General features: G+C 29.8%; 4 protein-coding genes across 6 annotated transcripts in view; 1 reads left to right on the plus strand and 3 right to left on the minus strand.

Annotated features, from left to right (window-relative positions):
- Positions 1-5,726, minus strand: part of LOC111676751 (carboxypeptidase D) — a 40,311-nt gene extending 34,585 nt beyond the window's left edge. Inside the window, exon 1 of the mRNA XM_023437728.2 lies at positions 4,794-5,726. Coding sequence (XP_023293496.2) covers positions 4,794-5,330 — 537 coding nt within the window. The 5' untranslated portion in view covers positions 5,331-5,726. The remainder of the gene's footprint in view (positions 1-4,793) is intronic.
- A 527-nt stretch (positions 5,727-6,253) lies between these two features.
- LOC111676734 (5'-AMP-activated protein kinase catalytic subunit alpha-2) lies at positions 6,254-8,976 on the plus strand. Its single transcript, XM_023437708.2, has one exon. The coding sequence runs from the start codon at positions 6,630-6,632 to the stop codon at positions 8,316-8,318; it is 1,689 nt and encodes a 562-aa protein (XP_023293476.1). The 5' UTR covers positions 6,254-6,629; the 3' UTR covers positions 8,319-8,976.
- Positions 8,977-10,272: 1,296 nt separating this feature from the next.
- Positions 10,273-12,293, minus strand: LOC111676745 (thioredoxin, mitochondrial). Of its 2 annotated transcripts, none has more exons than XM_023437719.2 (3): positions 12,236-12,293; positions 11,654-11,867; positions 10,273-10,831 (listed from the first exon to the last, which is right to left on the minus strand). In XM_023437719.2, the coding sequence occupies exons 2-3, from the start codon at positions 11,840-11,842 to the stop codon at positions 10,514-10,516; spliced, it is 507 nt and encodes a 168-aa protein (XP_023293487.2). In that variant the 5' UTR covers positions 11,843-11,867; positions 12,236-12,293; the 3' UTR covers positions 10,273-10,513. The 2 variants fall into 2 exon arrangements, with proteins under 2 accessions (XP_023293487.2, XP_046802548.1); XM_046946592.1 differs by having other exon boundaries at positions 11,654-11,882; positions 12,236-12,277.
- A 772-nt stretch (positions 12,294-13,065) lies between these two features.
- On the minus strand, positions 13,066-16,854 carry LOC111676739 (rho GTPase-activating protein gacW). Of its 2 annotated transcripts, none has more exons than XM_046946591.1 (5): positions 15,027-16,854; positions 13,915-14,250; positions 13,753-13,858; positions 13,479-13,661; positions 13,066-13,253 (listed from the first exon to the last, which is right to left on the minus strand). In XM_046946591.1, exons 1-5 carry the CDS (start codon positions 15,802-15,804, stop codon positions 13,154-13,156), a joined length of 1,503 nt encoding a protein of 500 aa, XP_046802547.1. In that variant the 5' UTR covers positions 15,805-16,854; the 3' UTR covers positions 13,066-13,153. The 2 variants fall into 2 exon arrangements, with proteins under 2 accessions (XP_046802547.1, XP_023293482.2); XM_023437714.2 differs by having other exon boundaries at positions 13,154-13,416; positions 15,027-16,853.
- Positions 16,855-17,776: the final 922 nt, after the last annotated feature.

Below are 17,776 nucleotides of genomic sequence, written 5' to 3' on the forward strand. Positions count from 1 at the left end.
TTCTGTTAACTGATTAACAGCGCTCTGTTAGCTGCAAAATGAGCACTGTTAACAAATCTGGTTTGTGTCTTTGCTAGTTAAATTCGAATTTAACTTCACACACACGATGGCAACGAGAGGAAAGTAAATTGTTTTTGATTTTTAGTTTAGTTAAAGTACCAATAAAAGCTTCTTACTACAATGATAGGTAAAAATTGCTTTAACTGTTTACTTTATAGTATACTAAGCGACACAAAAGTGACAATTAAGTCCCATTTAGATTACTTGTGAAGTTTGTGTGTTTTTTTCGGCTTTTATCTATTTTATTAAGGACTTTTGATATCAGATAAGAAAAGGATTCTCAAAAACTTTGAGAATTACCGGGTTATTACTAAAATACTTATTTGTACTTCCATGAATGTACTTTGTATAGAATTTTGATGACGTTAAACTAAAATTTTTATATTGTATTATTGTTATTATTTTTAATACATATTATGTCACGTAATAGTGACGTATGAAAAGCCCTAAACAATCAACAATGTAAATCCTAAGGATTTCTTTTTTTAGTTGAAATTTCATTTTGTTTGTTTCAATTTGTTACGCAGAATTTTTTTCTATTTTAGGATGAAATATTTTATTTATTTGTTCATAAATATTTATAGATAAGAATTGTGCATAATTTAGATACGTTTGCAAAATTGTTAGATGTTATGGCATAATAAATTTAAAGAGACAACCTTGAATATTAATATATTTTTGATGGCATAAGAGTGGAAAGAAAAGGTACGAAAGGAATTAATGCAAATTAGAATAGTAAAAACTATAGGATTTTATTTAAATTTAAAATGAGACAAGATGTTGTGGGATAATTTTAAATTTAAAATGTTGGAATATTTTCAGAGGAAAATGAAGTTCTACAAAATCCAAGGAAAAAGGATCCTATCTCTTATAAAAAGAATTAAAAAGTCTCCTTGACAAAGTTCTTTAAAGAAAACTATATTTTTTCTTTGTTCTTTTGATCCTTGAAATTCTGATATAATTTGTTTTTTCTTTTCACCTTTAAAAAATCAATTTTCATTAAAAATCAACCTAAAAAGCTCTCATTTCAAATTAAGAAGAAAAAAACACACCTCTGCAGCTCAAATAAAGAAGACATCATGAAAAAACAAAACCACCACTTGAATCACGAAATCAAATTTCAATTTATTGATTTCAAGTGTGTACTTGAACAAAGTAAGATATCTAAATACCTAGATACTTGTTAAATTAAGAATATTACCACTAAAAAAAAATATGAATAGAAAACAGCAGCAGTAGCTGACACAAGAGCACAATACAAGTTGTCTGCCACACCACACTATGGCCTTCCAGTTACATGCATACATTGTTTGGCAGCTATTAGTAGTAGTTGCGTATGGATACAATCTCAGAGGCGTCAACGTAACACAAGTGTCTCAAGTATATACTTGGACTTGACCAATATAGTGTGTGTGCGAGACCGAAAAAAAAAACAATTTTGTCTGTATATTTGCACGATTTTTTCATAATGACTGAGACTTGTATAAGTCACTTGAATGTAAAATATATTGACGCACATAATTGCTTATAATAGGTATTATAAAGAAACGGAAATTGTTACAGACAAAATGAAACAAAAAAATTAAAAAAATATATATATTTAATTATAAAAATATAATGAAAAGGGTATAAAAAAGCCATTGAACTGTAAAATATTTGCCTAATAGAGTGACCAGGTTGGGCAGATATTATAGAAAAGATTTTCAATTGAAAAATATATTCTGACAGTCTATAATCTAGTCTATAGTCTAGTCTATAGTTTAGTCTTTAGTCAAGTCTTTAGTCTAGTTCTTAGTATAGTCTTTAGAATAGTCTAGTCTATAATCTTGTTTATAGTTTAGTCTATAGTCTAGTTTATAGTCTAGTCTATAGTTTAGTCTATAGTTTAGTCTATAAACTAGTCTATAGTCTAGTCTATAATCTAGTCTATATATAGTCTTTAGAATAGTCTAGTCTATAATCTTGTTTATAGTCTAATCTATAATCTAGTTTATAGTCTAGTCTATAGTCTAGTCTATAGTCTAGTCTATAGTCTAGTCTATAATTTAGTCTATAGTCTAGTCTATAATCTAGTCTAGTGTCTAGTCTATAGTCTAGTCTATAGTCTAGTCTATAGTCTAGTCTATAGTCTAGTCTATAGTCTAGTCTATAGTCTAGTCTATAGTCTAGTCTATAGTCTAGTCTATAGTCTAGTCTATAGTCTAGTCTATAGTCTAGTCTATAGTCTAGTCTATAGTCTAGTCTATAGTCTAGTCAATTGTCTAGTCTATAGTCTAGTCTATAGTCTAGTCTATAGTCTAGTGTATAATCTAGTCTATAGTCTAGTCTATAGTCTATTCTATAGTCTAGTCTAGACTATAGTCTAGTATATAGTGTAGTCTATAGTCTATAGTCTAGTCTATAATTTAGTATATAGTCTATAGTCTAGTCTATATTCTAGTATTCTAGTCTATAGTCTAGTATATAGTCTAGTCTATAGTCTAGTTTATAGTCTAGTAAATAGTCTAGTCTTTAATCTATTTTATAGTCTAGTCTATAATCTAGTCTATAGTCTAGTCTATAGTCTAGTCTATAGTCTAGTCTATAGTCTAGTTATTAGTGTAGTCTATACTATAATCTGCACTATAGTCCCCAACTTCACTTCTTATAAATATTTGTATAAACACTTGGTAACCCTAAAGGAAATCTCTTCTAAAAAAGCCGGTAAATCATTAGAAAAACATACAATTTATTGTGATTTTGAAAAAAGTGTTAATGTTTTTATATATTTTTTTTGTTTTGTTTTTAAAACTGTTATAGATTTCTGTTAATAATAATAAAGTCTTAACAAACTTTTACAATAAACAAATACAATGTATTTGTATATTTATCGCTTTAAGCAACAAGAGGTAGATTAAAATTATAGAAAATTAATACAGAGAGAAATAAAGCATGTGATTCAAAAGAAATGAAAAATAAAAAATACTATATGTAAAAGACAAGTTTATTTTATAAGGAATTTCATTGTTATTTTTTTATTATATATTTCTGTTTATATTCTTTAACTGAGTCATAAAGACAAAGAAATATGTATTCAGAAGAATAAGAAAATAATAATAAGAAAGTATAAAAATGTTAAGAAAACAAAAATTGTACAACAAAAAATAAGTTAATTGCCTGCAAAGTGGTTCACACTTTACGCTAGACTTTATGTAAATGTGGCAAATTTAAAAAAAAGTATACCTTTCATTTTAGACAGTTTTCTAGGCTAAAGATATTTTTGGGTAGAGTATTTAAGAATATGGTTGGTGGTGGCTTTTGATTGATGTGTAATTTTTATTACTTTCTAAAATTCTGTTATTTTTTATTGTATCTTATGTATTTGTTAAACTTTAAATTGAGTTTTTTTATATAAGAAAAACCTTTAACCTATTTAAAGAAAGTTTTGATTTGTTATAATTCAAACAAAAAATTAAAATTTTATTAAATATTTAGCAATTTTTAATGAATATAAAGTTAATTATAATATTTTGCAAAAAAGCAGTAACATTTTATGCAAATATTTTGCAAAATTTTAAACAATTTAAAAGAAAAATTAAAATGAATATTTATGAAAATTTAAAAAATAAAAATTTAAACACTTTCATTAGTTGAAAAGAGAAATAAAGTTCAAAAACCAAAGTTATGAAAACAAAAAGTTTAGACGTCTTCCTATTAAAGAAATCTACTTTTTTATTAAATTTATTTTAATTTTTCTTTAATAAAATTTCATTTATTTTAATCTGCCAAAAAAAAAAAACAATTTAAATTAATTCATAAATTAACTAATTATTTGCAGATCACGTTTGTTATATTATATAAAAATAAATGGAGTTAGGTCACGATATGTTCATTCATTTGTAGTTGAAATAAAAGAAAAGATATCGTGAGAAATATAAATAATTAGTAAAATGTTATAAATCTTATAAGAAATGTTAAAGAAATTAAGAAAATTTAAAAATTTGTTTAAAAATTAAGATTTTCTTTGCTTAATTTATTCACCTTGTTAAAAAACGGACTAAAGCTCATAATATAGATTAGCCTTTAGGCCATACTAGAGTGCGAACTATAGACTGAACTATTATACAGTTGATTGTCCTAATTATACACTAGAGTTTAGATTGTCAACTTGTGCATGTTCCTGTTTATAAACTACACTTTAGTCCACACTACAGATTAGACCTTAGTCTAGACTACGGACTAGACTTTAGTTCAGACCATAGGCAACACTACAATTTAGATTATAGACTGTATCCCTGGCTATAGAAAATAGGCAATATACGAGACTATATGCCAGACAAAAACTAGAATATAGTAGACTATTGAATAGAACATAATATAGGATATAGGCTAGACTATATATTACACTATAATCCAGATTATAGACCAGTATTTACATTAGACTATAACCCAGACTATAGACTTGTCTAGACTATAGTATAGACTATAAGTTGAACTATAATCCAGACTATACAGTAGACCAGTATAGAATAGACTATAGGTCAAATTATAGACTAGACTACAAATCATACTATAGAATAGTTTACTTATAAACTATGATTATAGTTTATAGATTTCTAGTTTATAGATTTGATTATAGACAGTAATTCAGACTTTGGTTGGTTGGGTCAGACTATAGACTATTACATCGGTTTATAAATCAATAGCTTATTTTCTAAAAGAAAAAGGAAAAACTTTAATCAAAATCGTCTTACCTTAGCTGAAGCAAAACCATCGGGATTACAGCTGGGCAAAAAATGAATCTCTGTCGTATTCAACAATTCCTGAACTTCAGGAACGTTGGCATAATTTAAAACCAAATATTGAGCCATAAATAAAGCCATTTGTCTACCTAAAGCCTCATCACCATGTATATTGGCCACTACTTTCACTACGGGTTTTAAAAGATCACCCACTAACACATCACCCGGAGCACTAAGAGCCAAAACATTCATATCACGATTTTGCAAAGTTTTACCGATAGAATACGCACGAGCTAAATGAGGATATTGACGTTGTAAATCCGCGAATAAAGAACTAATTTCGACATTATTTAAATATTTGGGTGAATTAATAAACGATTCATTTTCTTGGCTAGATGATAATGGCGATTGCGCTTGTGCTTTAAAAACGCAACACGACAACAACAACAATAACAAGGCAGAGGCGTATACTAAGCAATAATGAGACAATTTCAGTGACTCACTTTTGGGTGAGAGCCACCCTTTGGCTTGTTGCGCACCTGCGCGCATTTTTGCTTTATTTAACAAATTTTCTTTTCTTTTTTGGTGGGAATATAATTTTACACAAATTTATATTTTCCAACAACTTTTTACACAATTTTAATTACTTTTTTTATAATATTTCTTAATTTTTTCTTTGCTGACGTTGTTATGATTTCTTTTGTGGCTTGGTTGCCTCTCTTTTTGTAAAGGCAATTTATTTTTGATATTTTTTTCCTTTATTTAACACTTTTTGTGACAATTTAACTATTTCTAACTATAAAAGGCACTTTTATTTTTTAAAATTTTATAAAATTAAACTCTATTTTGCTTTTAAAATAAAAAAAATAATTTAATTTTACACTCGCACTTAAGAAATCTACCGTTTTCTTGTTGTTTACTCGTACAACTACTTTCTTTTGGTCAGACACCTGTGCCGTTTAAAATGCATGACGTCGGCGTTGCATACAAATTCAGTGGCGTCTTACACAAAGAATTTAGAATATTTTTATTGTATTTAAGAAATTTAGTTCAAATATATATATTTTGCGCTTAAGTGTTGAAATATTAACATTTTAAAATGTTTATTATATAAAACAACACAATTTAAATCAATTTATTGTAAAATTTGTTAAAAAAAATTTAAAGAAAATTTACAATTAAATTAATTTTGTTAATCTTAAGACATTTTTATTTAAAATCTCTTGTGATATGTTTATTCAATAAAATTCTTCATTAAATAAAAGATTTTTTTGAAAATTTATTTTTTATTTTATTTTTTTTTATAGTCGTTAAAATTATTTTTTTTTCTTGTATATTTAGCCTTAATATGGCATCTCTATTTTTTTATTCTTTGTTATGGTGCTTTTCAAACTTTTACGGCAAGAGAATAACATACAAATTTCCCCTTTTCAAAGTCACTTATGGAAAATTCCCATTAAAATTCCCACAATTGTCAAAAGACATATTAAGAAGAAAAAGAATTTTTCATTTATATCATAATTTTGCAAAGTAAAAAGAAAATTTTTTGAAAAATACTATAAAATTTTAAAGTTTTATATAAAAATAATTAATACAAAACGAATTTAAATGTGTGTGGATAGGAATTATCTACAAATTAATGCTCATTTTAAGAGCTTTAACGAGAAAAAATAAGAAAAACTAGTGGGACAAAACAAAAAAAAATCAAGAAAAAGCCTTAAAAAAACTACGACGACATTTAGTAAAACGGGAAGAAGCATACTAATATTACCAATCTACACCCCTTTTACATACGGAAATATTTAAACATAAAGAAAATCTTGGAATTTTATAGAGAAACTTAACAAAATGCCTACCTCTAGATCTTCAGCAGCGGCCGAAGTGGTGCATACAGGTTCGGGCCCTCAGCCGCTTGTGAAAATAGGCCATTATTTGTTGGGTGCCACCTTAGGTACAGGCACCTTTGGCAAGGTCAAGATAGGCGAACATCAAATGACTAAGCACAAGGTGGCAGTGAAAATATTGAATCGTCAAAAGATCAAGTCTTTGGATGTGGTGGGCAAGATTCGTCGAGAAATACAAAATCTTAAACTGTTTCGTCATCCTCATATTATTAAACTGTATCAGGTGATTTCCACTCCCACTGATATTTTCATGATTATGGAGTATGTTAGTGGTGGCGAACTGTTTGATTACATTGTCAAGCATGGCAAGTTGCAGGAGCATGAGGCTAGACGTTTCTTCCAACAGATTATTTCGGGTGTGGACTATTGTCATCGTCATATGATTGTACATCGTGATTTGAAGCCTGAAAATTTGTTATTGGATCATAATAGACATGTTAAAATTGCCGATTTTGGTTTGTCCAATATGATGTTGGACGGTGAGTTTTTGCGTACTTCCTGTGGCTCTCCTAACTATGCAGCACCTGAGGTTATTTCCGGCAAATTGTATGCTGGTCCTGAGGTTGATATCTGGTCTTGTGGAGTGATTTTATATGCTTTGTTGTGTGGTACTTTGCCTTTTGATGATGAACATGTACCCACTTTGTTCCGCAAGATTAAATCGGGCATTTTTCCTATACCCGAGTATTTGAATAAACAAGTGGTTAATTTGGTATGTCAAATGTTGCAGGTGGATCCTTTAAAACGAGCCAATATTGAGGAAATTAAGAAACATGAATGGTTCCAAAAGGATTTACCTTCTTACCTATTCCCCTCCTCTATAGAGCAGGATTCGAATGTTATTGATACTTATGCTGTAGCAGAGGTGTGCTCCAAATTTGGTGTTAAGGAGCAGGAAGTGCATAATGCCTTATTAAGCGGTGATCCTCATGATCAATTGGCTATAGCTTATCATTTGATTATAGACAACAAACGCTTTGCGGATGAGGCGGCTAAAACCGAAATCAACAACTTCTTTGTGGCAGGTTCTCCTCCCCCAGCAGCCCACTCACCTAATGAAAGTCCCGAACTAATGGCCGGTGGTTCTGGCTCGGGTACATCTACACCAGGTAGAACTTCTCTAACGCCTTCAATGAAACCGCATCCCGAACGTATTGCTCCCATGCGAGAAAGACAATTAGCCATGACTATGGTTCAGCAGCAAGGTGGAGCCGCTTTTCCTGAAAAAACCGCTCGAGGCACTCCGATTAAACGTGCCAAATGGCATTTGGGCATACGTTCACAAAGCAAACCCAATGATATTATGTTAGAGGTCTATCGTGCCATGAAAGCTTTGGACTACGAATGGAAAATCATTAATCCCTATCATGTGCGTGTACGCCGTCAAAATACCAAAAATGGCAAATATTCGAAAATGTCATTGCAGTTGTATCAGGTGGATGCTAAAAGTTATCTATTAGATTTTAAATCATTGACCAACGATGAGGTAGAACAGGGTGATGATGTTATCTTAGAGAGTCTAACACCACCGCCTTTAAGCAATACGGGCATTATGCCACCACAGCCGACAGGCCATCATACAATGGAATTTTTTGAAATGTGTGCTGCTTTAATTATACAATTGGCACGTTAAATTAACACCTTTTTTATATGTATTTAAATTTTTTATTATTATTATAACTAATCGAAAAATTGGCTTTTTAAACATTAATCACAACATTAAGACCCCCTGAATACACTTGTAAACAAAGTAATTTTAAACATTTCAGTTGAAACTTTTAACTACCTTAAAGACCAATTGGTTATTTAACAAAAATTTAACTTTATAGTACAAATGGTATTTTCTTAAATTTCCCAACAGCTACTGAAATTTGTTAATGTGCTATTTGGGGCTCAGCTTGTTGCTTTAATCTATATTATGTTTTAAAGTTTCTTAAATTTTTATAACAAATTGGTGTTGTTGTCTTTTTACATTTAAAAAAAATGTTTAAAAGTTTTTAAAACTTTTGTTTCTTTTTAATTTTCCCTTTCAATTGTTTTGTCTTTTATGTTTATTTTCCAATTGTTATTAGTTTTTTTTGCTATTATTTAGCTTATTTTTATTTTTTATTTTAGCAACGAATGAATGGCTTTAGCATGCTAGAGTTAAAAAGGCAAACAGATAAAAAAACTCTATAACTTATATTAGTTTGGTCGCAATAAATATTATATTTTTTGTATTAGTTTTAAGTGAAGTAACCCATTTCTTTTGTTAATAAAGTATTAAACAAAAAAACTATAAAATAAAAAAAGAAAATGTTTCAATTTGAAAAGGAGTTGCATTCAACTCTAAAGATTGCTAACGAGACGCTATAAAGGGGGAAAGAAAAGGCATTACAACTTTACATAATAGTGGAGATTATAGGCTAGACTATATTACATACTAAGGTCTAGGCAATAGTCCAAACTAAAGACTAGACTATAGTCTACTCTACTGCCCAGTTTGTAGAATAGATTACAATTCAGATTACAAACTACACAATAGTCAAGACTATAGACTAGACTATAGTCTAGCGTATAGTCTAGACTATAGACTAGACTATATTCTAGTGTATAGTGTAGTCTATAGTCTAATCTGTACTCTACTCTATAGTCCAGTGTATAGTCTTTTTAATAGTCTATAGTTAGCCTATAGTAGAGTGAAGTCTGTAGTCTAAAGTCTACTCTAAGTCCAATCTATAGTCTAGTCTAAAGACTAGCCTATAGTCTACTTTATAGTTTGGTTTAGCCTACAGTTAAGTCTGTAGTCTACTCTATATTCTAGCCTATACTCTAGTCTATAGTTTAGCCTATAGATTGTTTAGTGAATAGTCAAGTGTATAGCCTTGTCCATAGTCTAGTCTGTACTCTATAGTTCAGTGTATAGTATATTGACTAGTTTGTAGTCGAGTCTATAGTTAGTCAATAGTACAGTCAAGACTACAGTCTATTCTATAGTTAGTCTATATTCTGGTCTATAGACCACTCAAAGTCCAATCTATAGTCTAGTCTACAGACTAGTCTATAGTCTAGTTTTTATTCTGGTCTAGCATAAAGTTAAGTCTGTAGTCTAGTCTATAGTTTAGCCTATAGTCATTTCTTTAATCAATAGCCTAGCCTAGAGTCTAGTCTATAGTCGAGTCTAGAGTCTAGTCAATAGACTATAGTCCAAACTGTGGACTAGAGTACAGTACAGACTAAAGACTAGACTATAGTCCAGACTATTGTCCAAATAGAATACAGTTTGGACTATTCAAACCGTAGACTATAGTCTGGACTTAAGACTAGAGTATAGACAACACTATTTTCAGACTATAGTTCACTCTATAGACTAGACTAGCTTATCGTACATATTATAAAATAGACTATAGTGCAGTTTATAGACTAGATAATAGACTATAGTTTAGACTAGATTATGGTATAGACTGAACTATTGACGTGACTAAACTACACCATAGACTAGATTACAGCAGAGACTATAGAATAAACTACAGTCCATAGTATAGGCTAGACAATACACTAGACTAGCCACTGCACACTAAACTTAATTTAACAACAAATTTTTTACATATTTTTTCGTTTTTTTATTATTTTTTTTATAAACATTACTTTTATAAACTTATACTAACTACTTGATGATTAGAAAAAAATAGAAAGACAAACATTGACACAAATAATTAACTATTTGTTACAAGAGTTTATACTTAAAAAAAGGAAAAAAAGAAGAAAAGAAATCTCCATGTTAATCAACTAGCATCAATAGAATAGAAAATCAAACAAAAACACATTTTCCCTACAATTTCGATTACATCACTTTTTGTCCTTCTCCTCTTCCGACGAGGCACGATTTTTACGTTTCAATTTATCAATAATGGATTCTATACTATTGGCATCGACTAGACCAATAAATTTATCCACTACAACACCATTGCGAAAAGCCAAAACGGCTGGTACTGCTTTCACTTCGAATGTTTCCACTAAATCCGTATTGTTTTCCACATCTATAATGGCCAAATCGATTTCGTTGGAATCTTGTAAAAGTTCTTCCATTTTGGGTGTTAGAATTTTGCAGGGATCACACCATTCAGCATGAAAATTGACTATAACGGGTATATCACTATTAATGACCTTCACAAGGGGCAGACGAAGGGAGAGAGAGAGAAAGAGAGCAAATTTTTGATTAATTTTTGAAAAGGTCAGTGTTTTTTTTGTTATTTTTTGTTAACGTGTACGTGCTTAAAATCATGAATATGAGGAAAATTATGTTTACATGAGTTCTTTATGTTTTTTGGTGTTTATTTTAAGGTAAAATTTATTCAGGTTGCATAATTTTGTTTACTTTTATTTACGATAAACAAAAACAATAAATCAGCTGGGTAAACAATGTAAAGAAAAAAATGAACTGTTATTTGAGGAGCAAGAGAGTATGAGAGAGAGAAACTTTTAATTATCACTTAAAAATAAAAGGAAATATTAAAAAAACATCACACATATACAATGTCAATTATAAATGAGAAATGTAAACAAAAGTGTAAAACACTTCTTATTATAAAATGAAACACTTATAACAGAATGTAAATAAATAAAAAAAAGAATAAAAACAGGATTGATGAAAAGATCAGCAATTAAAAGGTAAAAATGTTAAAACAAATGATAAGCGAGAGAAGAATAGGCTAAAGTACACAAATATTACCAAAAAAAATAGAAAATAAACAAAAAGAAATAAAAAGAAAAAATTAGAAAATTATAACAAAAAAACAAAAAGGAAAAAAATAGACAAATTTTGTTAATAAACTAAAAACTTAAATAATTAAAAATAACAACCGTCTATCACAAATACCATGAGAGTAGATGTAAAGTAATATAATTTCCAAATTTTATCACTGCCAAATGAATTTAACCTTCATAAGTTTTTAAATGTTCTTTTAGTTAATCTCAGTTTATACTCACTTTTCGATCAAATTCATAATGATCTTTAACAACATATTTTTTCAAGGCCGTCTGTGATTGTGATAAACATTTTTGTGTAGCCGTCACAGCTAGGGGTGCTAAACGTTGACAGGCATTCTGGGCACTGGTAGAGGTTTGTATGCAGGATACCAAACGTGGCATAACACCTTCTGCTGCTATCTTCAACATGATTCCTTATTGTAGTTGCCACAAACTGTTGAGAAAAAAACTGCATAAGGTTAATAACTCTGTTATCATATATACATAATTTGAAAATAAATTAATCTAATAAATTAAAACAATAGATAAGATTAGAAATCCATCCATGGCTTCACTATGAAAAAAAACGTGCGATATAAAATATGATTTATATTAAAACGCAAACTTATTTTTTGCATAATTTATTTAAATTTTTGTTTTATATTTAAAACATTACACTATCAAAACACCCTTTACCCCTTCCATTAAAAAAAAAACACTAAAAAGATGAGTGTATAGTTTTTTTTTCTTTACACTAGATGAGGTAATTAATAGTTATACATTATTGTTATTATCTTTTTTGAAATTATTATTATTACGTACTTATTTTATATAATTATTTTATTTTGTTATTGATTTTTTTACGTTTTATTTATTATTTTAATAAAATTTTTACAAACAAAAATCTATTATGTTTTATTATTCCATATGAAAACAAAGTGTAGAAATAAAATTTTATGTGAAATGTCAAATGTGAGGGGAAATTTATTTTTTGTCAATGAAGAAAAAAAAACAATGACAACTGATAAAGATTAAAGTTACCAGATGGTTGGTTAAAATGAGAGTAAACAGTTTGAAAACAACTGGAAGAAATTGATATTTTTTTAAATTAAAATTAAAAAAAATACAAAATTTGGAATAAACTATAGATTAGAATCTAAACTAGACCGTCTATAGATGAGACTATAGACATAGACTTTAAAAATTACACTGTACAAGTCTATAGGTTACATAAATATATACTAGAATATAGCCTAGAGTCTAGGCTGTATACTAAACCATAGAATAAAGAACATACTATACAATAGACTGCATTATAAATTAGACTGCAGAATATAGACTAGACTGTTAACTAGATTACAGACTAGTTTATGGACAAGATCATAGACTCTAATCTGTATCCTAAACTTTATAACACAAAAAAACTTTTGACCAGATTATAGCTTAGACTATAGTCCCGACTACAGAAAAGACTAGAATATAGGCTAAACTATAAACTCTGCTGCACATTAAATTATAGATCTAACTAAAGATTAGACTAGAAATTAGACCAGACTAGTTTATGGACAAGACTAGAATATAGAATGGCTAGATTATAGACTATAGACTCGACTATAGAAATTACTATTTGCAGTAAATAAAAACTATTATTCCAATATATTTACAGATTTATTGACCGTATTGAGTATTACTTTATTACAAATATAAATATTTAAGAAATTTTAAAAATAATACTTTATTTCAAAATAAATTTTGAAATAACAAATCTGGATGAGATAAAGTTTTCTTTAAATTTCTTACACTTATGCGATTCCGCTGGATTTTACGATCCGAAGTGCATCTAAAACAGTAAGTAAATGGACAATGAGATAGAGCTATATAAATATATATATATATGTATGTATAAAGAGAGGGGGGGCAACTATGCAGGATTTTGATGCTTATGGATAAAGGGACGTGGTAAAGGTGTTGGTGCTGTAATAGTATCTAAACTTGGGCTACAACTTTAAAATATAAATGAAAAATTAGAAGTTTTTTAAGATCGATAATTTAAAAAAAAACTCACTCAAATATTTTTTGATGATATTCGATCATGATCTTAACACAATCGGCTAAAACTTCACTTTCTTTTAGAAGTAGATGTATATCTTGTATGCGAGCACCCGATTGTACGGTATGAAATATGGAGGGTGTTACCGATAATGATAACGTTTCGGCACTTATATGTTGTAAAGGTACTTTGGTTATTCTAGTAAAGAAAAAAAAAAGATAAAATAAAGCAATTCAGTTTATATGGTTTACTTATAGATAAGATCGGCATTTGTCTTAGCTAAACTTACCTATTGAAATGAGCAAATAAATATTCCATTGTATCACGATTGATTTCCGGCAGCGAACGTATCAGTCTTTTTAATATTTCCAATTTATTGGGTAAATCAGTTAACACTAAGATCAAAGAGATTAAAACTATTTCTTAAATATAATTTTATGCTACAACTTACACCACTGATTGGGTTTGCCTATAAAAGTTTTAGCTTCATTGGCCGATACTAGAGGACTTTTGATTTCTCTTAGAAATAACTTTAACACTCCCGCTAAAGTGTGTATGTCTACGTTGGGCTGTCTCAGCGACATATAGTCATTGGCATCTATGCTAAACCGTAAGGCCTGCATTTTATTGTAGTCACCACATTGTCGATAAATACCCTCGATGGGTTCTGTAGATTTACGATACTTTTCCTCTATTAGTTGACAACAATCGACCACTATTTTGGGTACTGTTTTGTGTACTTCATCTTTAAGGACCAATTCGATTTCGGTATCGAAACAGGGTTCATCTAGAAGAGATTAAAATACTTCATTAAATTTTGGAATATGATAACTAGTTAGTCTGGACTATAGTCTGGTATGTACTATGGACTATATAGTCTTTAGTCTGGATTATAGTACAGGTCCATAGTCTGGACTTTAATCTGTAATCAGTTATAAAGTCTATTTCATAGTCCGGCCTACTGTCTATTTTAAAGTATTGAATGCAGTTCAATTCATAGTTTAGTCTATAGCCTGGACTATAGTCTAGGCTACAGTCTGGAGACTAGTCAATAGTCTGGAGACTAGTCAATAGTCTGGAGACTAGCCAATAGTCTGGAGACTAGTCAATAGTCTGGAGACTAGTCAATAGTCTGGAATAAAGTTAAGTCAGTAGTCTGGACTAAACTCTAGGCAATAGTTTGGACTATAGTCTAGTCTATGGTCTAGTCTATGGTCTAGTCCATAGTCTAGGCTATTGCCTAGTCCATAGTCGAGTCAATGGTCTAGTTCATAGTCTTCTCTATGGTCTAGTCCATAGAATAGTCTATGGTCTAGTCCATAGTTTAATCTATGATATAGTCCATAGTCTAATCTATGGTCTAGTCCATAGTCTAGGCTATTGTCTAGTCCATAGTCAATTCTATTGTCTAGTCCATAGTCTAGGCTATTGTCCAGTCTATAGTCTAGTCAATAGTCTGGACTATTATCTCGTTAATAGTCTGGACTATTGTCCACTCCCTCGTCTGGACTATAGTTTAGTCCATAATCTTGTCTAATAAGTTTTTCATTTATCTTCACTCACCATTATAAATATTTTGTTCCTTTAAAGTCTGTATACTAGGCCTCTGTTTCCAGAAATTGGACAGCTTTAACCAGGCTGCCAATTTTGAAGGTTGTACGCTCGTTTGATTCGCTCCCACAGTAGAATCTTTTTTCACCAGCCTCATACTACTGCTAGTCTTTTTGCGTTTATTTTGCATTTCCTGTTGCTCCCTAGAGAGTTGTTCAAATTTCTTAGTCAAGTCTTCCATTTGAAGAGACATAGTCTTGGTTATTTTCTCCTGATCTTGTAATTGTTTTTGTAAAACTTCCAGTTTTAATTCTAATTTTTGTAAACGTTTGGCACATTGTGTAGAAGAACAATTTGTGGTGGAGGAAGAATTTGATGATGATGGCGATGATGAGCCGCAGGAAGTTGATATTTTATTTAAATCCGTAGAAGAAGCATTAGATAAAGGGGTATTTGGTGTTTGATTATTTAAATCCATTTCGTATAGTTTACTTAGATCACGAGTACTGGAACTTTTAAGTAAAGTCAATTTTATGGGTCTAGGACGTGGCTCTTTGAGTAGAACTACACCTTCGTTACGATAGTTTAAAGGTTTATTCGTTATTAGACCGTTAACACGTGTGAGATTACTGTTCGAACGCGTATAACTGGGAGTACGATCGCGAAAACAATTCATTATGTTTTTCTGGCCTCTACGTTCGTTGGCGGCTGAGCCTGCATTGGCGATAAGAATACCCGCAGAATCTGGTGTTGTTGGCAAATGATGAGAGGATGAATGCTGCTGCTGCATTGCGTGATTTTTGTAGTAATTTAAAACCTCTAAAGTGCTAATAAGGGAAGTAATGAGCGGTTGGAGGAGAGTTTGTTTTATTCTTACATCAACTACTTGCGGTCAGTTGTGTATTTTTGTTTTTATCGGATATTTGTATGTACTTTTGTTTGTTAATCACTAATGCTGAACAATTTTTTTTCAATTCCACAACAAATGCAATTTATTAACTAAAAATATTCTATATTACTATTCTTTTTTTTTAATTTCAATGTTCTTTTTACAAACTCTTTTTTTATTATGACAAACCAAACGTTTGTTTTTACTGGTGGGAGCCGTTCGAAAATTGATTCCCATTGTATCTTATCGCTTTCCTAAACAATTTTCTAAACTTTATCTTTAACGTTGAGTATAGATTTAAAAATAATACGTTATTTATAACAGTTACTCACTCTATCTCGCTCTCTCTGTCTCTGTAGGCTAACGCTCTGTGTTCTCTTTTATTTAGCTTCAAAAAAGAGAAGTGGGGATTTTCGTAGTAGATTTTTCATTGACTTAAAATATTTTGCATTTCATATCTTTATTTATTTAATATTTTTCATGTGTGTTGCTGTTAAATGGTGTGTATACAAATAAATCTATGCTGATTACTCATTCATCGGCTTATTATGAGTTTTTACAGCAGTGATCGGCTCTGAGAGCTCATTAACTAAAACATAACTCGAAACACTTTTAAAACTATCAAAACAAAAAGCCCTTTTTATTGTTTGACATCTGTATTAGTTTTATGCATTCTACTTATCTTTTAGCTCTGATTGCCGATCTCTGTTTTCAAGTAATCGTTTTCTAACTACTGATGGGGTTTGCAAATATTTGTTATAATTTTAATGAAATGGAATTTGAACCTCTAATATAAGTAATCATTTACATTTCCAGCGAATTTCATATTTATTTCACTTTCAACACATTGAATAATTGTCAATTTAAACTCGTAATTTCTAGTTGCACTTAGCACACATATGTGTATGCCTCACTAACATTAAGTTTAAATTTAAACCTCATCTAAAACGTTTATAGTTGATTATCTATTTTAGAACTAAACAAAGAAATCTTAATTAAAAAAGATAACCGCTTTTAATCAACAAACCGCAATATATGTCCACTATTTTAAGATTAATAATTTGTTTAATTTTAATAAGAAATTACATTTCAATTATTAATAACAATTGCAATTTTAATTTATAATAAAAGTTTTGTTAAAAAAATACAGATTCTTGCAGCAGCGTAAAATTAAATTAAATTTTTATATAAATATATATTTTTCTTGAAACCTTTAAATGAAATCTGACCTTAACCTAATCTGTTTTATAGTATTATTAAAAATCGAAATCTGGGTTGTTTTTTATAATATATAATCTGAACACTACACATTTTTATTGCCTATAGCGTGGACTATAGTTTAGTCTAGAGTCTGGACTATGATTTAGATTCAAATTTGGAATATTGTTATTCTATAGACTTGGTTAGGGTTTAAATTATAGTATGACCTACAGTTTAGTTTACAGCCTGAATTATAGTCCAGTCTATACTTTAAACTAAAGTCTAGAGCCAGGACTATATTTTAGCCTATAGTCTAGACAAGTGTGTAGTCTAGTCCCCTGATCAGCAAAGAGCTTTGTTAAGAGCTTTCTTGTACATACTCTTAATTTCAAACACTTGTATGCCTACACACTGCCGATATAGGGTCTAGCCTTTAGTCTGCCTTGTAATCTATAGTTTAGCTTGTGCAACCTGTACTGTATTTAAGCCTATAATATAGTCAAGTTTGTAGCCCGGACTATAGTTATGTCCATACTCTTGAGTATATTTTATAGTAAAGTGTGGGCAGCTTTTAAGTCTATAGTCTGTAGTCTTGACTATAGTTCTTAAATAGAGTTTACTATCTATTTATCTATATATCTATCTATCTATCTATCTATCTATCTATCTATCT

This window comes from Lucilia cuprina, chromosome 3 (genome assembly GCF_022045245.1).
Source record: "Lucilia cuprina isolate Lc7/37 chromosome 3, ASM2204524v1, whole genome shotgun sequence".
Lineage (NCBI taxonomy): Eukaryota > Metazoa > Arthropoda > Insecta > Diptera > Calliphoridae > Lucilia > Lucilia cuprina.